Consider the following 25045-nt stretch of genomic DNA (forward strand, 5'->3'; position numbering starts at 1 on the left):
TGTACATGGATTTCAGTAAGGCATTCGACAAGGATCTGCATGGTAGGCTGCTCTGGAAGGTTAGATCGCATGGGATCTGTAGGAGCCATTTATGCTTAATTCAGTTATTGTCATTGTTTTATGGCTATGTTTTAATATTTCTAGTTAATGTATTTTTTGCCTGCTTGTGGGTGTGACTTAATGCGTAATTGGGAGTGTCTAGATGGGAGGTGGCTCGTGTGTTCGACAGAGGTTGTGGGTCAGTTTAGACTCGGAGGATGGTGAGCATACAGTTCTTTACCATGCGCTCGCACCGGTTATATTTGTAAGAACCATACGGTAATAACTGCAAGAATTTCTAGATATTGTTTGAAGAAGAAACAGTTGATAAAGTACGGAAACTGATGAATTACTCTATGATTTGTGCTACTTTAATAAAACCAATTAATGAAGAAAAGAAGTTTGGAAGATTCGTTTTGTCATATCAGGGTGCGACGTGTGCGTAAGCTATAACTGCATTTCATCCCCGAGAAGTAATGGCTATCGAAGTGGGATTTCGAGATGGTATAGAAACTGCCATTACAGGATCCAAGGAGAGATAGCTGAATGGATAGCAAATAGGCTCCAAGGAAGGAAGCAGAGGGTGATGATGGAAGGTTGCTTCTTGGACTGGAGGCCTGTGATTAGTGGTGTGCCTCACGATTCGGTGCTGGGCCCGTTACTGTTTGTCATCTACATCAATGATTTGAATGAGAACAGACAGGGCAAGATTAGCACGTTTGCTGATGATACAAAAATGAGTGGTTTTGTTGACAGTGAAGATGGTTGTGAAGGATTGCAGCAGGATCTGGATCGATTGGCCAGGTGGGCGGAGGATTGATTGATGGAATTTAATAGAGAGAAGTGTGAGGTGTTGCATTTTGGGACGTCAAACAAGGGCAGGACCTACACAGTAAATGGTAGACCTCTGGGTAATGTTGTAGAGCAGAGGGATCCAGGAGTACAGGTGCATGGTTCCTTGAAGGTCTAGTCGCAGGTAGATAAGGTGGTCAAAAAGGCTTTTGGCACTTTGGCCTTCATCAGTCAGAGTATTGAGTATAGAAGTTGGGCGATCATGTTAGAAACATAGAAAATAGGTGCAGGCGGAGGCCATTTGGCCCTTCGAGCCAACACCGCAGTTGCAGTTGTGTAAGACGTTGATGAGGTGTACAAAATCATGAGAGGAATAGATCGGGTAGATGCAAAGAATCTCTTGCCCACAGTAGGGGAATAGAGGACCAGAGGACAGAGGTTCAAAGTGAAGGGGAAAAGATTTAATAGGAAAACGAGGGGTAGCTTTTTCACACAAAGGGTGGTGGGTGTCTGGAAGAAGCTGCCAGAGGAGGTAGTTGAGGCTGGGACTATCCCATTGTTTAAGAAACAGCTAGACATGTACATGGATAGGACAGGTTTGGAGGGATATGGACCAAGTGCAGGCAGGTGGGACTAGTATAGCTGGGACATTGTTGGCCGGTGTGGGCAAGTTGGGCCGAAGGGCCTGTTTCCCCATTGTATCACTCTTTGACTATGAGTCTGAAATGTAGGAGGCAATATACAGTTGCAGATTATAGATTAGCTGCAGAAAGAACACAGAGTAGGAATTGGGTATTTTTATTGCAAGACTATGGCTAGTGAGAGAGCTGGATAGAGCTCTTAAGGATAGCGGAGTCAGGGGGTATGGGGAAATGGCAGGAACGGGGTACTGATTGAGAATGATCAGCCATGATCACATTGAATGGCGGTGCTGGCTCGAAGGGCCGAATGGCCTCCTCCTGCACCTATTGTCTATTGTCTATTGAGGCAGCATGGAGATCTGTGCTGGGAACCCAATTGTTCACAATTTACATCAGGGATTTGAAATTGGACCTACTATATAAGTTTGCTCATGTTAAAATACTGAGGGGCAGTCTAGAAACAGAAAATAGAGGCAGAGGTAGGCTATTTGGCCCTTTTAGCCTGAGCACCATTCAACATGATTATTTCTGATCATCCAAATTCAGTACGCTGTATTCACCCAATATCCCTTGATTACTTCAGCCCTAAGAACAACATCAAAAAACAACATCCTTCTTGAAAATATTTAATAATCTATCTTCAATTGCTTTCAGTGTCAGAGAATTCCACAGTTTCACTACTCTCTAGGTGACAAAATTGCATCTGAACTGTCCTCAGTGGCTCATGCCTTAATATTAGACTGTGATCCCTGATTCTGGACTTACCTGCCCCTGGGAACAAACGTAAGGAGATTGCAGAAAGGTTTTAAAGATAAGGTGGCGCAGCAGTAGATTTTACAGCGCCTGATACACAGGTTCGATCCTGACTTCGGGTGCTGTCTGTACGGAGTTTCCACGTTTTCTCCGTGACCAGCGTGGTTTTCTCCGGGATCTCCGGTTTCATCCCACACTCCAAAGACATCCAGGTTTGTCGGCTAATTGGCTTAGTATAATTGTAAATTGTCCCTGGCGGGTAGGATCGTGTAAGTGTGCTGGTCGGCATGGACTCAGTGGGCCATAGGGCCTGTTTCTGTGCTGTATCTCTAAACTAAACTAAATATGAATCGTTTAAGTGAATGGCGGAAAACATGATGGAAAATAACATGGAAAAAATTTGAGATCATCAACTTTGGTAGAAAAAAACAAAGGCAAAATATATATTTCAAATTCTGAATGATATTGGTGTTCTGTGGAGCACAGCTGTCCTTGTACATGTGTCATTGTTAATATCCAAATATATCAACCAAGTGGAAAGACAGATTCTACACTGGCCCACACACTAGGGAGTACTCCCTTGCTTTACTTCAAATAGTTAATCTGAGAAAACCGACCAGGCATCAGGTTACTGTGTCAATCAATAAACTTTGCGTACAAACATGCAGCACTTCCTTCAGTTCTACAAAGGAACTGGCACTGAGACTTTTGTGGTCAAGTTTCTAGAATGGATCGTTGGCAGAAAAGGGAAGTTTAAGCAAAACTTCTGTGGGATTCGGTGAAGATTCGGTGAGGAAATGCTTGGTGCGGTAGCTTGTATATATTAGGACATTACCAAATATAACCACGAGTACAGAATTCAAGGAAAACCTTCCACTGTCTGTGGCATAAGATCAGCCTGTAATGAAATGGTAGAAAATCTACATCCAGGGACAGCCAGATCTGTAAACTTGGTTTCTTCTAATTGCTGGGAAAATAATGATGTTTTAGTTTAGTTTAGATATACAGTGCGTAGGCAGGCCCTTCGGTCCACTGAGTCCGCACCGACCAGTGATCCCCACACATTAACACTGGGGACAATTTACAATCTACACTTATACCAGCCAATTAACCTATAAACCTGTACGTCTTTGGATTGTGGAAGGAAACCGAAGATCTCGGAGAAAACCCACGCAGTCACGTGGAGAACGTACAAACTCCATACGGACAACACCCACAGGTAGGTTCGAACCCGGGTCTCAGGTGCTGCAAGTGCTGTAAGGCAGCAACTCTACCACTGCCCCACCGTGCCACATTGTTGTAGTGAGCATGATTGACATCAGGGCCCTTTTAATACTCATGAAGTCATTGAGACATACAAACCTACAACACAGAAACAGGCCCTTTGGCTCACTGTGTCTGCCAGCCATCAAGGATGTACCAATGCTAATATCATTTTATGGCATAAAAGATCTGTAACTCTCAATGTATTGGTATACAGCTACTGGCTTAGTTACTTTTTAAATGCCGTGACGATACCTCTTGCCACCACTGACCACAATGGCAGGACTTTCCAGATTCCAGCCATCCTCTTGAGTGAAATGTGTTTTTTCTCATTTCTGCTCTAACCACTTAGCCCTCACCCTCAAACCTATGAATTCTAAAACCTCTGCTGTGGTGGAAAAAATTCCTCCTCTCTATCTTATCTTGGCCCCTCATAATCTGTATACCTCTATCAGTTTCACCCTCACCTTGAAGGAAAACAAAACCTTCCTATCCCGTCTCTCCTCTAAACTGGAGTGCTCCATCCCAGTCAACATTATGATGAATCATCTCTGCTCCCCCTCAAGAACTGCAGTACATTTTCAAGTCAGGGTGGGGTGTGGCTTGGAAACTTCCAAATGGAATGGAAGCATTTTCCCTTTTCTTGACGTGTCTTGTAAATGTGAAAAGGCCTTGGGGTGCCAGTAGGGTGCCACTAGCCAGAGAATATCTAGGTTCAATTCTGCTGCCGACAACTAAGGGGGATCTGGAGACGGGAGTGGTGGGGGGGGGGGAGGGGGGGGGGGGGGGGCGGTTGGGGATGAAGATGGGACCAACATTACTTAAGAGTACTTTTTGTAACTTTGTCAGCTCCTTTGTGGCGACTCTTTTGTGTACTTTGTATGCAAAAACAAAGATTTTCACTTTTCACGTAGGAACAAGTGACAATAAATATCATCATCATCAATACAGTATGACCATCATTTTGCAGACATGGTATTTATATAATCAATGGTGAACCTGAGGATATTGTTGATGGTGGACTTAGTAATAGTAATAGCACTTAATATCACAGTAGTATAGTGAGAGACTCTCTTGTTCATAGCTGTGTGTGAGCTGATGATGGATTAATGATATAACCAAAGATAAACTAAGAATTTGACCTAAAGACATGATGACCTGATTTAGGTGGTGGGGAAATGTTGGTGGGGATGAAGTTCCAAATGGTAAGCATGGGATCCCTGAGGTCTTGGTAAAATTAACAGTAAAATCCATGGTAAAATCCATGTGCCTATCCAAAAATCTCTTAAATGCTGCTTTATTGTCTGCCTCCACCACCACCTCTGGCAGCGTGTTCCACGCACCCACCACTCACTGTGTAAAAATGTTACTGGGTGGCACGGTGTCGCAACAGTAGTGCTACTGCCTTACAGCGCCAGACACCTGGGTTCGATCCTGACTATGGGAGCTGTCTTTACAAAGTTTGTACGTTCTCCCCGTGACCTGCATGGGTTTTCTCCAAGATCTTCAGTTTCCTCCCACACTCCAAAGACGTACAGGTTAGTAGGTTACTTGGTTTGGTATAAATGTAAAATTGTCCCTAGTGTAGGATAGTGTTAATGTGCGGGGATTGCTGGTCAGTGCGGACTCGGTGGGCCGAAGGGCCTGTTTCCGCACTATATCTCAAAACTAAACGGAACTGAGCGCCTTATTTTGCAAATTTACACAAATCTTCCCATTCAGTCAACAGGTTGAATGCCTGTTGGACCGAAACACCTGCACCACTAGTCCTCAGCCAGTACGAAGGGATCGAGTGATTGTGATCATAGAGGAAGGATATTTTGATTGCAATTTTGCTTGTATTTGGGTGGTGGGGGTGCGTGAAGAGATCAAGGTTTGTTGGAGAAGAGTGCAGTAATAATGGGTGTGAGAGTTGAGGTTTTGGGGAGGTGGCATTATCTACAGAATCAAAGAGTTGTACTGCACGAAATGGGCCCTTTGGCCTAACTCATCCATGCTGACTAATGCTCTAATCTCTTTAGCTCACATTAAACTCACAAACCTTGTCTCCAATCCTTTCCAAGTATCCGTCCCAATGCCTCTTTAACATTGTAATTGTATCTGATTTTACCACCTGCTTTGACAGCTCATTCCATACAACATCCAACCTCTCTATCCCCTTTAAATTTCTCTCCTCTCACAATTAACTTATGTTTTCCTAGATTTAAGTTCCCCCACTCCAGGAAAAAAAGACTATGTACCCGATATATGCCCTTCAAAATCTAATGAATCCTGATAAAGTCAATCCTCAACATCCTATGTGAGAATAAACCTACCCTATCCAATATCTCCTTATACCTACAGCCCTCCATTCCAGGCAACATCAGGGTGAATTAGTTTGCAGCTGTGAAATCAGAAGAGGCGTCTAGGTCATAAGGTCATAAGTGATAGGAGTAGAATTAGGCCATTTGACCCAACAAGTCTACTCTGCCATTCAATCATGGCTGATCGATCTCTCCCTCTCAACCCCATTCTCCTGCATTCTCCCCAAAACCTCTGACATCTTTGTAGATGAAGGTGATGGAATTGGGAGTAAGCCCGGTCGTAAGAGGGAAACGGGTGAACTCCCCAGTTGTACGCGATTAAAGTCACGCCAGAGATCTCTGGGATCTCAGGCATAAAGTTAATCCACAGCAATCGGCCTCCTTCAGGCTGCCTGCTCAGCAGCAGTTGCGGGCACTGGTGCTTGCTGATCCCAAAATGGCGGCACTGCCCTAGCAGCTGCGGCTTACCTGCGGTCCGTTTGTCTTTGTGTTTTTGTTGTTTTTTTTGTCTTAATTGTAGATGTGATGTCGTGTTTTTGTGGTTGTGTACTATGTGTGTGTGGGGGGGAGTGGGGAACTGTAAAATTGTAAATTTGTCCCTTCCGAACTGGGTACCCGACCTTTGTTTTCTGGGTCGGGTCTCCGTTCCTGCTGCGGCCTACCATCGGCCCAACTCCTGGAGCTGGCGGCCTCCAGGGCTCTTGTTCGCAGAGCCCGCAGACTGGACTCACCATCAGCGGAGCCGACCGGACTCACCATCAGCGGAGCCGGCCGTCCTCGGAGGCTGCCGCGACTCGCCTTAGGCTCGGGCCGCGTGGATGCCGACATCCGGAGCTCCGGCAGCAGCAGCGTGTTCGCCCCCCCCGGATCATGGGGCTTGGGTCGGCCCGCCGCGGACATTTCACCGTCCGGCGCGGCCTGAAATAGGCCGCGGGATTTTTCTCTGCTCGGCGGGGGCTTCAATGTCGGGAGCCACGACCGCTCCGATGTGCAGCGGCAGCGTGTTCGCCCGCCCCGGATCGCGGGGCTTGGGTCGGCCGGCTGCAGACCTTTCACCGTCCGGCGCGGCCTGGAACGTGGCAACGACACCAGCCTGACCGCGGGAGAAGACGGCAGGGGAAGAGAAAAGACATTCTGGCCTTCCATCACAGTGAGGAGGTGACTGGAGGAGACTCACTGTGATGGATGTTTCTTTTTTTTGTGTTGGTTGGGGTTGTGTAATTTGCTTATTTTACTGCTTTTATTGTTGGACTGTGGGTGGCTAAATTTCGTCCAAAAAACTTGTTTTTTAGATGACAAATAAAGATATCCTGAATCCTGTTGTCCATGACATCATGTGTGCAAGCTCCTTCTGTGGCACTGGCTCTCGGTTTACTTCTGGCTACAGACCAACGGAAAGGCTGATCAAAAGCGTTCGTTGAATTCCGGATGTGCAGTTAATACACATGAGACTTATTAGTTCTTCTAGCTGCTAGCAGTTACTTTTCAGAAGGAAATGCCACGTAAAATTCTTCACTGTTAGAAAATCATCACCAAAATAAATGGCAGATGGCGCCATCTAATGTTAGTTTACTGTAATCTCAGCCAAGAGGTTTCAAGATTCAAGATTCAAGATAGCTTTATTTGTCATCCAACACTGGACGAAATTCAGTCACCCACAGTCCAACAACAAAAGCATTAAACAAGCATTAAAACCACACAACCCCAAAAAACCCCCAAAACACAGTCCAACAATAAAAGCATTAAATAGGCATTCAAATTACACAACCCCAAAACCCCCAAAACACAGTCCAACAATAAAAGCATCAAATAGGCACTCAAATTACCCAACCCCAAAAACACACAAAAAAAGAAACATCCATCAAAGAAACATCCATCACAGTGAGTCTCCTCCAGTCCTCTCCTCACTGTGATGGAAGGCAACAATGTCTTTCCCTTCTCCTGCTGTCCTCGCCCGCAGTCAGGTTGTTGTGGTTGCAGGCCGCACCGGACGGTCCACAGCGGGCCAAGCCCAAGGCGCGTCGCGTCGCAGCCGCTCCCGCAGCCTCTGAAGACGGCCGGCTCCGCCGATGATAAGTCCGATCCGGGGCGGGCGAACACGCTGCTGCTGCCGCTGTTGTTGCACGTCGGGGCGGTCGTGGCTCCCGACATTGAAGCCCCCGCCCAGCAGAGAAATATCCCGCGGCCATCTTAGGCCGCGCCGGACGGTGAAATGTCCGCGCCCCAAGCCCCGCGATCCGGGGCGGGCGAACCCGCTGCCGCTGCCGGAGCTCCCGATGTCGGCATCCACGCGGCCCGAGCCTAAGGCGAGTCGCAGCCGCTCCCGCAGCCTCCGAAGACGGCCGGCTCCGGTGATGGTAAGTCCGATCCACGGACTCTGCGAACCAGAGCCCTGGAGGCCGCCAGCTCCAGGAGTTGGGCCGATGGTAGGCCGCAGCAGGAACGGAGACACGGCCCAGAAAACAAAGGTCGAGTCTCCGTTCGGAAGGGACACATATTTACAATGTTACTGTTCCCCCCCTCCCCCCCACATACACACACAGTACACAAACACAAAAACACCACATCACAACTACAATCAAGACAAAAAAACAACAAAAACACAAAGACAAATGGACCGCAGGTGAGCCGCAGCTGCTAGGGCAGCGCCGCCATTTTCACTGCATCTTCGCATTATGTCAGTTTAACACACGATCTACTTGACATTGAGAGGGAGTAATATTTATTTGTGGCTTTTGCCAAGACATGCTTTGTGACCAGGATGTGCACACCCTTGTGATTTAATGGTTTGTAAGAAATGTTGGATAGAGGAAAGGGGCCCTTGGTCTACCTCGTCCATGCTGACCAAGATGTCCCATCTAAGCTAGTCCCATTAGCCTGACTTATAACCCTCTAAATGTTTCCTATCCACACACCTGTCCAAATACCTTTTAAATGTTGTTATTGTACCAGCCTTAGCTCCTTCGTTTGCCGGCTTGTTCTATCTACTCACCAAAGGTTGTCCCTTCCCTAGTAAATCTTTCCCCTCTCTCCTTAAACCTATAGCTGTTGATTCTCCTGCCCTGGGTAAAAGCCTGTGTGCATTCACGCCTAATAATTCCCCTAATAATTTTACACATCTCTATAAGATCAACCCCTGCCTCCTGTGCTTTAAGGAATAAAGTCTTAGCCTGTCCAACCTCTCCCTATAGATTAGGAATGAGGCCTGGTAACCTCCTCACAAAATCGTTTCTGCACTCTTTCCAGTTTAATGGCATTTTTCCTAATTTGCAAGTTGAATCGCTATTAAAGAAGGCAAATGCAATGCTCGCATTTATTTCGAGAGGACTAGAAAATAAAAAGATAGCATTTGGAGTATTGTGAGCAGTATTGGGTCCCATATCTGAGAAAGGATGTGTTGGCTCTGGAGAGGGTCCAGAGGAGGTTTACGAGAATGATCCCAGGAATGATTGAGTTAACATAAGATGAGCGTTTGACGGCACTAGGCCTGAACTCGCTGGAGTTTACAGTTAAACACTTGCATCATCTTTGAGATGGAAATATATTTTCTGACTGAATTGCTTTGCTTTGTGCAGTTTTCCTAAAAATAATCACCAAATGGGTTTAAAGCAATCGCCTTCTTTATTACCGATTGAATGTAGGTTTCCTCCTACATCCCACAGATGTGCGGGTTTGGCCTCTGTGTATTATCCCTGGTGCTTAGGGAGTGGATGAGAAAGTGGGATAACAGAGAAATGTTGTGAACGGGTGACCGATGGTTGGCGTGGACTCGGAAATGCTTGTTTCCATGCTGTATCTCTAAGCTAATAACTTCATAGTCAAGGATTTCTATACCAGGGATATTTAAACAAAGCACAATAGGACAAAAGACAGTTAATGGGCCACATCATGCTGGACCTGTCCCTTTGGCTAAACTAGCTGACCGACCACTGCTGAGAGGGATTCCGCAATGCCAAGTAAGTTTCATCGATGAAGCTCCCACCCCAGAACAACCTGATGACCTTTAACAGCTTGGCACAAACATTGAACTTTTTATAAGAGGGGCACAAGAATCTGTCGGAGCTGGAATTTTATTAAACAAATAGACTACTGGTGGAGCTCAGCAGGTTAGCATTTATGGAGGGAAATATCTTTCTTGCGTTGAAACCATCCTTCAGACTATCTTTTTATAATAGTGTCCCAAGAGTCAGGACTATTCAAACACTCATCATGTTGAAATAATTTTAAAATTAGGAACACTGAAATGCGAACAAATAATTAAAATGGTTAAAAAAATAGTAAAAATCATTCAAACACTTAGCAGAGTTAATCTAGTTGCACAGGCTTGCAACCTCATTCATTGAAGTGGGATGAGCTGCCAGAGGAGGTAGTTGAGTTAATGAAACGGCATTTAAAAGATATTTGGACAGGTACATGGATAATAAAGGTTTTGAGGAACGTGGGCCAAATGCGGGCAAATCCTAGATGAAGCATCTTGAAGACATGGACGAGTTGGGTCGGAGGGCCTGTTTCCGTTCTGTATGACTCGATGTTCAGTGTGACAGTGCTGTGACAAGCCCTTCCCTGAGCTCCTTGGTGCTCGACCATTGTGTTCAGCAAATTATCCAACTATGGGAGAGGAGTCTGGATACAGCAGGATCTGGACTCCAGCTCTCATGGAAGTCTGAGATGAGCTGTGCATAAAAGGTGTGCACAGTGCATATTCTGCCAAATGATGCCTCAAAATTGCATTGGTGAGTTGATATATGTTTAAGTTGTTTTGACTCCATTTGATGTATTATTAGTCGGGTCCCGCCTTAAGTGGGAAGGTATCAAATCTAGCAATGCAATCTCCTTGATGCCACAAGAGGATCAGGAGTAGCGACGGAGCAGTAAATGTTTTACCACGAAAGCTAAGACTCTGCCATCCTTCTTTCAGCAGGCCTGGGAGGCCTCGAATCAGGGCTGGAGAGTTAAATGGCAGATAATCGCAGGCAACTAGCTGAGCCTAACAAAGAATGCAAATGCAGTCAGGCTTAAAATATAAGCAGCAGGACAGAAAGTAATTAGTGTTTCAGTCAATCAGTATGATCCACGGGTGCTTCTGCATCTAACGATTGCACGGTGACATGTTAAATGATTTAAATGAGTCTGATCAGAATCTTGGTTTAATGATTTGAGTCTGGCATCACGTTTGCAGATGTTTAATCAATCTACTTTTCAAGGGATTTTTACAAATTATGAGGGCACAAGAGGAGGTGCTGTTACATTAGGATCGCACTACCACGAAGTTCCATATTGGACTGCTTAAATCTGCTTCATAGCAGGAGATCCATTAACCCCACTGACAGTTGTTTGGTGAGAGAATATCTTTGTCATATCTATGCATACATTTTTAATCATCCTCATTTTCATATCATATACCCTCTCACCACAATCAACAAAGAACGCATTTTACCAAAAATGTGTCAATTAGTCCTTTCAAAATATCAGGGTTGGGGGGTTGGTGCTGGGGGCAAGAGAGAGTAGGGGAAAGGGGTGTGCTGGGGAAAGGGGGGGTGGGGGAGGGTAAGAGTGGGGTTGGGGGAGAGAGAATGGGGGGGGTCTGAGAATGGGGACTGGGGAGGGGGACAACAGGGGTCGTGCGGAGGGGGCTTGGTGGTGGGGGAAAGAGGGGTACTGGGAAAAGGGGAGGTTCCAACCAATCCCTCCCTTCCCCCCTCCCTCCCCCTCCCTCTCCCCCTCCCTCCCTCCCTCCCCCACTCCCTCCCCCCTCCCTCCCCCCTCCCCCACTCCCTCCCCCCTCCCTCCCCCTCCCCTCCATCCCCCCCTCCCTCCCACCTCCCCCCCTCCCCCCTCCACTCCTCCCTCCCCCCTCCCTCCCTCCCCCCTCCCTCCCCCTTCCCTCCCTCCCGGTTACAATGGAAACCCTACGAGGATGGGCCCAACGGGCCCACTTGGCCTAGTTTATTTTAAAATCGACTTATTCCAAGACATATCATGTGCAGAATTAGGCCATTCGGCCCCTCAAGTAATCTTTTAATAGGAATCTGAGGGGTAACTTTTTCACACAAAGGGGTGGGGGAGGAGACGAATTGGAAAGACAAGGATGGAGTTAAAGGGAAAGAGAGTATTGGAAAAGTTAAGAAAGGCACCAGAATTAACGGGACAGAAAGCCCACGAAGGGATAGGACAGTATGGCCAAGTGAAATAGGAATTGAGGTGAAAGGTGAGGTGAGTAATGGATTAAAAGTATTATATATGAATGCGTGAAGTATCAGAAGTAAAGTAGATGAGCTTGAGGCTCAGTGAGAGGTTGGTAGATATTGTATTGTGGGGATTACAGAAACATGGCTGCAGGAGGATCGGGACTGGGATCCGAATATTCAAGGTTTTACGTCCTATAGAAAGGACAGGCAGGTGGGCAGAGGAGGTGGGGTAGCTCTGTTGGTGAGGGATGAAATTCAGTCCCTTGCAAGGGGTGACATAGGGACTGATGATGTAGAGTTGCTGTGGATAGAATTGAGGAATTGTAAAGGGAAGAAGACACTAATGGGCTGCCAAACAGTAGCCTGGATACAGGGTTCAAGTTGCAGCAGGAGTTAAAATTGGCATGTAACAAAGGTAATGCCACTATGATTATGGGAGATTTCAATATGCAGATAGACTGGGAAAATCAGGTTCTACTTCCAAGAAAGGGAAGTAGAATGCCTCCGAGATGGATTCTTAGAGCAGCTTGTACTGGAGTCTACCAGAGAGAAGGCAATTCTGGATTTAGTGTTGTCCAATGAACCAGATTTAATAAGGTAAAGGAACCGCTTGGAGGTAGTGACCATAATATAAGTTTTAATCTGCAATTTGAGAGGGAGAAATGTCAGTGTGAATCAGAAGTGTCAGTGTTGCAGTTGATCAAAGGGGACTATGAAGGCATGAGAGAGGAGCAGGCCAAGGTCGACTGGAAAAGGATCCTAGCAGGAATAACAGTGGAACAGCAATGGCAGGAATTTCTGTGCATAATCCAGAAGATGTTGGATCATTTCATTCCAAAGAGGAAGAAAGATTCTAAGGAGAGCAAGAGGCAACCGTGGCTGACAAGGGAAGTTAGAAATGGAATAAAACTAAAAGAAAAGATGTACAACATAGCAAAGAGTAGCGGGAAGCCAGAGGACTGGGTAACTTTCAAACGACAACAGAAGGTAACAAAAAGGGCAGTACGGAGTGAAAAGATGAAGTGCCATGGTAAGCTGGCCAAGAATATAAAGAAGGATAGTTAAAAGTTGCTTTTGGTATGTTGAGAAAAAGATTAGTAAAGACAAATTTGGGTCCCTTGAAGGCAGAAACAGGTGAAATTATTATGGGGAACAAGGAAATGGCAGAAGAGTTGAACAGGTACTTTGGTTCTGTCTTCTCAAAGGAAGACACAAATAATCTCCCTGATGTACTAGAGGAGAGAGACTCTAAGGAGACAAAGGAACTGAAAGGAATTTGCATTAGGCGAGAAATAATATTGGGTAGACTGATGAGATTGAAAGCTGATAAATCCCCAGGGCCTGATGGTCTGCATCCGAGGGTACTCAAGAAGGTGGCTCTAGAAATAGTGGACACATTGATGATCATTTTCCAATATTCTATAGATTCAGGATTAGTTCCTGTTGATTGGAGGGTAGCTAATGTTATCCCACTTTTCAAGAAAGGAGCAAGAGAGAAAACTGGGTATTATAGACCAGTTAGCCTGACATCGGTGGTGGAGAAGATGCTGGAGTCAATTATTAAATAAGTAATAACAGCGCATTTGGATAGCAGTAAAAGGATTGGTCTAAGTCAGCATGGATTTATGAAGGGGAAATCCTGCTTGACTAATCTTCTGGAATTTTTTGAGAATGTGACAAGTAAAATGGATGAAGGAGAGCCAGTGGATGTAGTGTATCTGGACTTTTAGAAAGCTTTTGATAAGGTCCCACACAGGAGATTAGTGGGAAAATTAGAGCACATGGTATTGGGGGTAGGGTATTGACATGGATAGAGAATTGGTTGGCAGACAGGAAGCAAAGAGTAGGAATAAACGGGTACTTTTCTGAATGGCAGGTAGTGGAGAGTGGAGTACCGCAAGGCTCGGTGCTGGGGCCGCAACTATTTACAATATATATTAATGATTCGGATGATGAAATTAAAAGTAACGCAAATTTGCAGATGACACAAAACTGGGTGGCAGTGTGAACTGTGAAGAGGATGCTAGGAGGTTGTAGGGTGACTTGGACAGGTTGAGTGAGTGGGGAGATGCATGGAGGATGCAGTATAATGTAGATAAATGTGAGGTTATCCACTTTGGCGGCAAAAACAAGAAGGCAGATTATTATCTCAATGATGTCAGATTTGGAAAAAGGCTAGTGCAACGAGACCTAAGTATGCTTGTAAACCAGTCATTGAAAGTAAACATGCAGGTACAGCAGGCAGTGAAGAAAGCTAATGGCATGTTGGCCTTCATAACGAGATGATTTGAATATAGGAGTAACGAGGTCCTTCTGCAGTTGTACAGGGCCTTGGTGAGACCACATCTGGAGTATTGTGTGCAGTTTTGGTCTCCCAACTTGAGAAAGGACATCTTTGCTATTGAGGCAGTGCAGCAGAGGTTCATGAGGTTAATCCCCGGGATGGCGGGACTGTCATATGAGGAAAGATTGGAAAGACTGGGCTTATGTTCACTGGAATTTAGAAGGATGGGAGGGGATCTTTTAGAAATGTATAAAATTACAAAAGGACTGGACAAGCTAGAGTAGGAAAAATGTTCCCAATGTTGGGGGAGTCCAGAACCAGGGGCCACAGTCTAAGAATAAAGGGGAAGCCATTTAAAACTGAGATGAGAAAAACCTTTTTCACCCAGAGAGTTGTGAATTTGTGGAATTCTCTGCCACAGAAGGCAATAGAGGCCAATTCACTGGATGAATTTAAAAGAGAGTTAGATAGAGCTCTAGGGGCTATGGAATCAAGGAATATGGGAAGAAGGCAGGCATGGATTACTGACTGAATGATCAGCAATGATCACAATGAATGATGGTGCTGGCTCGAACGGCCAAATGGCCTCCTCCTGCACCTGTTTTCTATGTTTCTAAAGCGTGGTGGGTGTATGGAACAAGCTGCCAGAGGAGGTAGTTGAGGCTGGGACTATCCAAATGTTTAAGAAACTGTTAGACAGATACATGGATAGGACAAGTTTTGAGGGATACGGACCAAGTGCAGGCAGGTAGGACTAGTGTAGCTGGGACATGTTGGCCGGTGTGAGCAAGTTGGGCCGAAGGGCCTTTTTCCACACTTTATCACTCTCTGGCTATCTGACTCTGTCTGCTCTGCCATTCAATCATGGCTGATCTATCGCTCCCTCCTAACCCCATTCTCCTGCCCTCCCCATAACCTCTGACACCCGTACTAATCACAAGCTCTGAATCAAGGTTATTAAAAAGTACAGGGCCAGCCATTATTTAATATATAACTGTTGAAATCGACCATTCTTTCTATATTACTGTAGCTCAAAAAAGTAACTTGTGAGATGGAGGAGGGCTGGGGGATATTTTTCAAAAATAAAGAACATGACGTAAAATAAATAATTTTCTTTGAGTTCTAATATAGGGAGTGCACAGTCGTAAGTACTTGCTCAACAACTGGTTTTCCTGAGTTGCTTGCGCACAAATCTCTGTGGAGCAGTTTCTCATTTGGAAACCTGCATAGTGTAGTGGGCCAAGTAGGCCGAAATAACGACAAGTAGTCAGGATTAACGAAAGTGTGTTTACTGTATCTCTGGAACTCCAAAAGGGAATGAGAGTCATGCGGTCCTTGACCTTTATACTCCCGGCCGAAGTCCGCCTCCTTGGATCGACCCATTCCCGTGCCGAGGGGTCGTGAGTGGTATGGCCCGACCCTCGGGAGCCGCCACAGGACCCCCCCCCAGAACCAGAGGCACGAAACGCACCGGTGGTCGCACTAGTCGACCGAACCGTGTACGGTACCCGTCCGACGGGGGGTCTGGCGGGGGCACAGCTGGAGGGACGACCGGGGGGGCTGGCGGGGGCACAGCTGGAGGGACAAACGGGGGCGGAGAAGGGGGTACAAATACCGGTCGAGATGAGGGGATCGGCGGGTGCGGTGTTGGAGGCACTTGCAAAGGGGGGCGCCCGCGCGGCCGAGGCTGTGCAACCCGCACCGGCTGGTCAATGTCCAAGTCGGGGTCACCAATGTAGTGGGCCAAGTAAGCCGAAATAACGACAAGTAGTCAGGATTAACGAAAGTGTGTTTACTGTATCTCTGGAACTCCAAAAGGGAATGAGAGTCATGCAGTCCTTGACCTTTATACTCCCGGCCGAAGTCCGCCTCCTTGGATCGACCCATTCCCGTGCCGAGGGGTCGTGAGTGGTATGGCCCGACCCTCGGGAGCCGCCACAATAGTATTTGATCCACATGCTCAGCTTATTTCTACAGTTGAACTACTGCTGTTCTATCAACTCCAGCCTGCCATAACACGCTTGGTCCTTGAATCTTTCATCTACAATGTGATACTTACCAAAGATCTTTTGAAACCCCAAACATATACCTCACATCATCCATGAAAGTATTTAACTTTTTTTCAAATATATCAATGACGTTGGTGAAATGTGATCTTCCCTCTTGAACTGAGGGCTCAATAAGTTACGTTCTCTGTTCTGGACACTTTGCCATTACATCTTTGAGGAAGGATTCCATCATTTTTTGCACTTTAGTTTCTGAGAGACTTTAGTTTCTGAGAGACTCGGTTGGTCACACTTGCACTGATGAATCAATGGCTTGCTGTCCAGTCCATCACCCTGGTAGTACTGTATTGTCAGAGGCGCTGCTTTTAGATGAGATGGTAAACTGAGGTCTTTCAACTCCATCAGATGACAAAGAGTATGATGACATTATTTTGAAGTAAAGCAGACACGTTTCTCTCAGTGTTCTAACCTAAGACCTGACCTTCAGCCGACATCACTAAAAGTCAGATGGTCAGGTAATTGTCACATTTGATGGTAGTCAGCAATGTGGCTCCAATTTTGACTAAATCATAGTGATGAACCCAGGTGTTTTGGGACTTCCAGAGTTTATGAAAGGCACTGCATAAAAGCAATTCTTTTCACACTATTTTTTGCCATTAACATTAATAAATTCTCAGACTTGTTCTATCTCCTCTTTCAAAGAAAGGAGTGAAATGAACTCTCTCCCAGTTTTCTGGCACTCTTCCTGATTCTAATTAGCGTTATTGAACAAAAATCTGGGATCTGTTCATAAATGATATTTCATATGCTTTGAAGTGGGCAAACGTATTTTGTTGTTAGCTTTACTCAAATGCGTTCTTTCTCATTGTGACCTTCAGGTTTCCTCCAAGAAGCTTATTTATGGGCCAAACAAGTTATCTTTATTCTGGAGAAATCGATGGTCTTACTGAAGGATATTAAGGATGGATCTTTGAATGAAGGTGTGGCTTATGGCACTTACACCACGAGATCTCTCTTTCAGTATATGTTTCTGGTGCAAAGGCATTTCAACATCAGCCACTTCAACCACCCCTGGATTAAGCAACATTTTGCATTCTATTATAGGACTGTGCTCCCAGGTAAGAATCTAGGATTGAAATTAAAATGTTATCATATCATATCATTGTCATAGAATAATGTAACTGGGAAACGAGTCCTTCAGCCCACAGTTCCAATGCTGGCCATCAAGAACCTCTTCATACTAATCCCGTTTTCTGGTCTCTAGGCATCTATGCCACGTGCTTCAAGTGATCATCTAAATACTTCTAAAAGTGCTATGACAGCACTTGCCTCTCCTTCAGATAGTGTGTGGTTTGTATTCCGATTATCTACTGGGTGAAAAATATCATTCCTAATCCCCTTCTGTGAAACAGAAGCCTAACGTCGTAAATCTGTCCTCATAATGGAAACATTGCAACTCAGATAACATCCCGGTGATTCTCCTCTACACCCTCTCCAGAGGAATAATGTCTTCCTATAGTGTTCTACCGGAACAGTACACAGTGTACCTACTACGGTCTTACTAATGTTTTATACCATATCTTCTCTGATTTTATATTCTACGTCTCGGCCAATGAACCCAATGTCAATTGCCTTATCTACCTGTGCTGCTGCCTTTAGGAGTCTTTGGATATGTACATCTTGTTCCTCAATACAATACTACCATTTTTTTGTTTTAATCCTAGCCTATGCATCCCAAAATGCATCACCTCATCTTTGCAGGATCGACTTCCATCTGCAATTCTTTTCCATCATACCAACTCATCAATACCCTTCTGTACCTGAACACCACCCTCCTTGGTTTAGGAACAGCTCTGCCCAAGACTGCAAGAAATTGCAGAGCTGTGGATGTTCCCATGTTCCCTAAAGAATGAGGACATCTCATATGGAGGAATAGGGAACAGGAGATAGAGTCTTTGCAAGAGGCAGGGAGGGCAGAAGTGTAGTCCAGATAACTGTGGGAGTCAGTAGATTTGGTTTGGTGATCCTGCTCTAGAAAACTATCAATTTACTTTTCTTTCAGTTTTCATTGGAATTGAATTTTCATTTTTACAATGCATTTTAGGTTTTCAGCGAACTGTGGCTATTGCTGATTCAAATTACAACTGGTTTTATGGGCCCGAGAGTCAGCTGGTGTTTCTGGATACCTATGTCATGCGTAATGGCAGTGGCAACTGGTTGGCAGAGCAAGTCAGAAAGAATCGAATTCAGCGGGGACCAGGTGCACCGGCCAAAGCACAGAGATGGTGCACTCTCCACACCGAGTTTCTTTGGTAAGTTGATAATAAAAAATAATTAAAATTGAAGATCTAATTTTAATTCAATTAGATCAAAGAAAGACACAAAATGCTGGAGTAACTCAGTGGGTCTAGCAGTATCTCTGGTTAGGTAATAAGAAGGAAGTGTGGATGCTGGTTTATAGCAAAGATAGGCACAAAGTGCCAGAGTAACGCGTTGGGTCAGGCCGCATCGCTGGTTTCATGGAGAAGCGACATTTCAGGTCAGAATCCTACTGAAGAACTTGGCCATCACAAAGAAGGTTCTCAACCGAAAGTGTCACCTATCCATATTCTCCAGATGCTGCCTGAGTTACTCCAACATTTTGTGTCTTTTCTCATTGTAAACCAGCATCTACAGTTCCTTGTGTTCACATCTAAGGGGGATGTTTTTTTTAGACACAATGTGGCTGATATCTGGAACGTGCTGCCAGAGGAGGTTGTAGAATCCGTTTCACTTACTATATTTAAGAGGCATTTAGACAATCACTTAAACAGACAAAGCATAGAAGGAGAAGGAGCTAATGGGATTAAGTATGCTGTTAACAAGTTCAGCATGCCATGGATGTGATGGGCCATATTTCTGTGCTGTAGATCTCTATGGCTTTATCTGGAGTATTGAGAAAAAGGATAGTCATTAATAAATTGTTATAGAGTGCTCGAGCTATACAGAATGGAAACAGGCTCATTTTCCACCCCTACCTCTCTTTGTCCATGCTGACCAAGTTGGCATTCTGGGCTCATCCCATATACTTGCAATTGACCCATAACCATTCCTATTCATACATCTTGGTTTAGTTTAGAGATACAGCGTGGAATCAGGCCCTTCAATCCAGCGAGTCCGTGCCAACCAGCAATCACCCATTCACTAGTTCTATCCTATACACTATGGAAAATTTACAGAAGCCAATCAACCTACAAACCTGCATGTCTTTTGAATGTGAGATGAAACCAGATCGCTGAAAAAAACCCATGCATTCAAAGGGAGAATGTACAAATTCTGTACAGTGCGCACCGCCGGTCAGGATTGAACACGGGTGTCTGGCACTGCAAGGCAGCAACCCTATTACTGCCCCTGCCCAAATGTCTTTTGAAAGCCGTTCGTTAGTTAATTGGCACACCTACATTTGAGTTCTAAAAGGGTATACGAAAGATGTCAGGAGTTCTGCAGTTGTACAGGGCCCTGGCAAGACCACATCTGGAGTATTATGTACAGTTTTGGTCTCCTAATTTGAGGAAGGACATCCTTGTAATTGAGGCAGTGCAGCGTAGGTTCACGAGATTGATCCCTGGGATGGCGGGACTGTCATATGAGGAAAGATTGAAAAGACTAGGCTTGTATTCACTGGAGCTTAGAAGGATGAGAGGGGATCTTATAGAGACATATAAAATTATAAAAGGACTGGACATGCTAGATGCAGGAAAAATGTTCCCAATGTTGGGGGAGTCCAGAACCAAGCGCCACTGTCTTAGAATAAAGGGGAGGTCATTTAAAACTGAGGTGAGAAGGAACTTTTTCACCCAGAGAGTTGTGAATTTGTGGAATTTTCTGCCACAGAGGGCAGTGGAGGCCAAATCACTGGATGAATTTAAGAGAGAGTTAGATACTCTGGGGGCTAGTGGAATCAAGGGATATGGGGAGAAGTTGGGCACAGGTTACTGATTGTGGACGATCAGCCATAATCACAAAGAATGGCGGTGCTGGCTCGAAAGGTCGAATGGCCTCCTCCTGCACCTATTTTCTATGTTTCTATGAGATCCTCATGGCCAGTATGACTTGCAGAACTCTCTAAAAGTGTTTTAGTATACTGCCACTATTATTTTTATTGTACTGTGGATACAACTGACTGATCCTCAGTTATAACATGTTTTCTGCTGTGTCCCACTATCTCATGATTGTCTAATGTTTAATAATCTACAGGTCTCACATTTTGTTTAGAGATACAGCACAGAAACAGACCCTTCGGCCCACCGAGTCCACAACGACCAGCAATCCCTGCACATTTACACTATCCTATACACACTAAGGACAATTTACAATTATACCAAGCCAATCAACCTACAAACCTGTACGTCTTTGGAGTATGGGAGTAAACCAGAGATCCCAAAGAAAACCCATACAGGTCACAGGGAGAATGTACAAACTCCATACAGACAGCACCCATGGTCAGGATCGAACCTGTGTCTCTGACGTAGCAAGGCAACAATTCTACTGCTATAATATAATAATAATAAACATTTATTTTTTATAGCGCTTTTCCAAATGCTCAAAGACGCTTTACAAAAACAGTCAAGACATAAAAACAAACAGACAAACTATCCTGATGGAGAAGCGGCGAACAAATAGCGCCAGCGTCCTCTCACGTCAGGGTCCGGCACTGTGCCACTGTGCCTTGAATGAAACCAATGACTGAGTTTCTGCAGCACAACAGTGTAGAGTACCCTAAAAGGTGAAGAAACTTCACTTAGACGACCTATCCCTTATTTTGAATTTGTGAGTTACAGCTCCAAAGTTGTAGAAACATAGAAAATAGGTGCAGGAGTAGGCCATTCGGCCCTTCGAGCCTGCACCACCATTCAATATGATCATGGCTGAGCATCCAACTCAGTATCCCGTTCCTGCCTTCTCTCCATACCTCCTGATCCCTTTAGCCACAAGGGCCACATCGAACTCCCTCTTAAATATAGCCAATGAAGTGGCCTCAACTACCTTCTGTGGCAGAGAATTCCACAGATTCACCACTCTATGTGTGAAAAAAACTTTCTCATCTCGGTCTTAAAAGACTTCCCCCTTATCCTTAAACTGTGACCCCTTGTTCTGGACTTCCCCAACATCGGGAACAATCTTCCTGCATCTAGCCTGCCCAACCCTTTAAGAATTTTGTAAGCTTCTATAAGATCCCCCCTCAATCTTCTAAATTCCAGCGAGTACAAGCCGAGTCTATCCAGTCTTTCTTCATATGAAAGTCCTGCCATCCCAGGAATCAATCTGGTGAACCTTATCTGTACTCCCTCTATGGCAAGAATGTCTTTCCTCAGATTAGGAGACCAAAACTGTACACAATACTCCAGGTGTGGTCGCACCAATGCCCTGTACAACTGCAGTAGAACCTCCCTGCTCCTATACTCAAATCCTTTTGCTATGAATGCTAACATACCATTCGCTTTCTTCACTGCCTGCTGCACCTGCATGCCTACTTTCAATGACTGGTGTACCACGACACCCAGGTTTTGTTGCATCTCCCCTTTTCCTAATCGGCCACCATTCAGATAATAGTCTGCTTTCCTGTTCTTGCCACCAAAGTGGATAACCTCACTTGTAGGGTTTCAGCAGCAGCTGACTGCCTCCCCAGCATCGCTAGTTCCCGTAAATATTGGGATTCAAGCACTGTGTATCTTAACATTTGTCAGCTCTTTCCAAGGTTTGGGTCTTTCTTCTGTACATCTGATATTCAATGATTTAATGGTACTTTATTGTTGCATGTACCTAGCTAGGTACAGTGAAATTCTTTGTTTTTGCTTACAATCCAGTAAAACCATGCAGCAGACTTCACCTAGACAGTACTCAGAGAGTTGCCATGTTTCTGAAGCCAACAAAGTTTCAAAAGTTCTTAGTACAGTCTTATCTTCTCACAGTGGCAAACCAGGCTTGCTGCCACATTGGCCCACCGGGTCCCTTATTGTTCTCGGTGGCTCTGTTTTTAGCATGATAGAAGGAGGGGGATATATGCCATTTCCATCATGAAGGCACACTGATGTTTGAGGTGGTCAAGTGCTGTACTGTGCAGCAGGTTTAGTTATCACACATTGCTCAGTACAGATTCTTGTGTGAAGAAAAATGCCTGGTATGAGGTTGATTTCAGCTCTGGGATATGCAATGGCAGGTCAGTGTAGACTGAAAACTTACTGCCAAAAATCACTTTTACATTTGGCTTTAATCCCACCTCCTACTTTGGTCTTGTGTCTCATAAATGGATTAGAAAAATATTTCTTGCATTCCTTGGATTGCTGAAATGGGAAGTAAATTGAGTTTACCTAATTTGTGAGAGATTTCTGGCAAGGAAGGTTTGTGCAAATAATCAAGCAAGGCAGAATTATTTTATTTTGAGAAGCATTCAGCTGCTTTGGATAAGCTCTTGCAATAGCTTGCTTTGGTTTACCTAAAGAACATTTTACATTACAAATAGCCGCTACACGCTGGCAACTTTATTGATTAGGAATTCATGGGGAAATTACCTGTAATTTAAATTACCTGGAGGATTACCTGTACATTATTTTATGAGAATGCAATCCTGTATTCCTCTTCAACTGCAGCAACAACAGTTAATAAATGTAATAGTCATACTTAATCTGTACTATGTTGGAAGCTGCTTATGATTTTACAAAAGATACAGGCATGAAAATTCATTCCAAATTACCAGTGGAACTATATTTCAAAAGTGGAGTTGAATGTGCAGCCATTGCACCAGGTATAAATTTCTAGACGATTTATTTAAAAAAAACAAAATCAGGAATAAAATAGTTGTGTTATTAATGTGATATAAGCAACTCTTGTGTACCACATTGCCAGGATATTGCTGCTGGCATTCAGTATTTTTTCCTGAATTTATACCAGTGCAGATGCAGGCCTCTCATTACCCTGCAATGCTTTCCTGCGATATCCCAAAGTATGATGATTAATCCCTGCATTGAACTAAGGCTACAAACCAAGCTGTGAAGAAGCACAGGTGATAAAGCTCCCCTAAAACCCATCAACAGCTGGAAAAGCCAACTCCACTTCTTGCCATAACCATCGCACCACATGCTTGTCTATTGGCATACCTCTCAACGATTTTGAATGTGTCTATTAGTTCTACATAGGGGTGCCAACTATCTCACTCCCAAATACGGGACAAGGTGACATCACCCCCCACACCCCATGTGACTTCACCCAGCCAGCGGCCACGTGCTCCCACTGCACCAATGGCGGCCGGGAGGCGGGTTGTTACACAACCTCCGTTAGGCGGTGCCCGGGCCTCCGGACCTAGACTGTCCAGAGCTAAAATGTTGGAAACCTAGAGTGTTGGGACCTAAACTGTCGGGACCTACAGTGTCGGGGCCAACAGCATCCGGCTGACAGCGCCCCCCTCCGGGCATAATATGGGACAAGGGTGGTCCTGCATGGGACAAACCAATTTAGCCCAAAATATGGGATGACCCTGCCAATAAGGGACAGTTGGCAACCCTAGTTCTACATTATTTGGGAAACTTTCAAAAACAAAGAATCAATGGCAAAGTTTTTAAATAACAAAAATAATAAACAAATGCATATGATGGCATATATTACAAAAAAGATTGAACTTGTCTTCTGCTTGTCCTCCTTCTTCACTGCCCTCCAAGCTCTGTCAAGTCAATGTTCTCATGATTTGTGCTAAACTGCACTCTGGGGACATTCCACAAGGTGGCGTTCCATAGTTTGATGATTCCTTCACCCATTGACGCTTCACCCATTCCTTCTATCCAGAGATGCTGCCTGTCCTGCTGAATTACTCCAGCATTTTGTGCCTATCTTCCATAGTTTGACTCTGGTTTGAGTGCAGTAGGGAGCACAGCCAAGGACATGGACATGGCTAGTTGGTGTGTCAATGCTGTGAAATGCTGTCACTCTAGAGCAGAACTGTTGACTTTTTACCAGTAAACTGCGCAGGCCAATATTTTTAAGATGACTAACTAATCAATGCAAGATAATAAGGTACATTTTTAAAACATTCTTATTTCAAACTTCCTTAGTTACTTTCAGAGAAAATGGGTCTGTTAAATATCATTAGAATTGTTTGTTTTTACATGTTGCCAATGAACTACAGTTTATGGCTTTCCCTGGCTTTGGTCCAGCTGCTATAATAGATGAGAGCACTACTACTTTACTTAAGCTATATTTGGGCAGGGAATAAAATAGTTTATTACGGCATGTTTAGTTTCTAAACGCAGTATAAAAACAAAATGTGCAAATATGACAGCATTGTGAAGCACTATCAAGCTGTATGTGGGGAAGGGGGGGGCACGCATTTGTGTCACGTAGTCATTACTCATTGGCATTAATGTTGAGGAAAAGTTTAATTAAATTGCCCAGGCCTTCTAGTTCCTAATGAACTGAAATAAATTGAAAATGCAGGAGACTGCAGATGCTGGAATCTTGAGCAAAAAAAAAAAATGCTTGAGGCACTAAGGTCTGAGGAAGTGTCCTAACTCAAAATGTCATCTCTCCATTCCTCTCACAGATGCTGCTTGACCCACTGAGTTCCTCCAGCACTTTGTTTTTTTGAAATAATTTTTAGTGTAGCAGTATTTCAAAACTTATTGGAAGAAAACTCATAGCACCAGCACGATAATCTCTCTTTATCTAAGGTATTTATTCACAAAATGCTGGAGTAACTCAGCAGGTCAGGCAGCATCTCAGGAGAGAAGGACGTCCCGCCCCCCCT

General features: G+C 44.7%; 1 protein-coding gene across 1 annotated transcript in view; it reads left to right on the forward strand.

The window, feature by feature from the left end:
- The window catches only part of dse (dermatan sulfate epimerase), a 64405-nt gene that overhangs the window by 35793 nt on the left and 3567 nt on the right, over positions 1-25045 (forward strand). Inside the window, exons 4-5 of the mRNA XM_078399624.1 lie at positions 17148-17387; positions 18374-18581. Coding sequence (XP_078255750.1) covers positions 17148-17387; positions 18374-18581 — 448 coding nt within the window. The remainder of the gene's footprint in view (positions 1-17147; positions 17388-18373; positions 18582-25045) is intronic.

This window comes from Rhinoraja longicauda, chromosome 5, assembly GCF_053455715.1.
Source record: "Rhinoraja longicauda isolate Sanriku21f chromosome 5, sRhiLon1.1, whole genome shotgun sequence".
NCBI classification, from domain to species: Eukaryota; Metazoa; Chordata; class Chondrichthyes; order Rajiformes; family Arhynchobatidae; genus Rhinoraja; species Rhinoraja longicauda.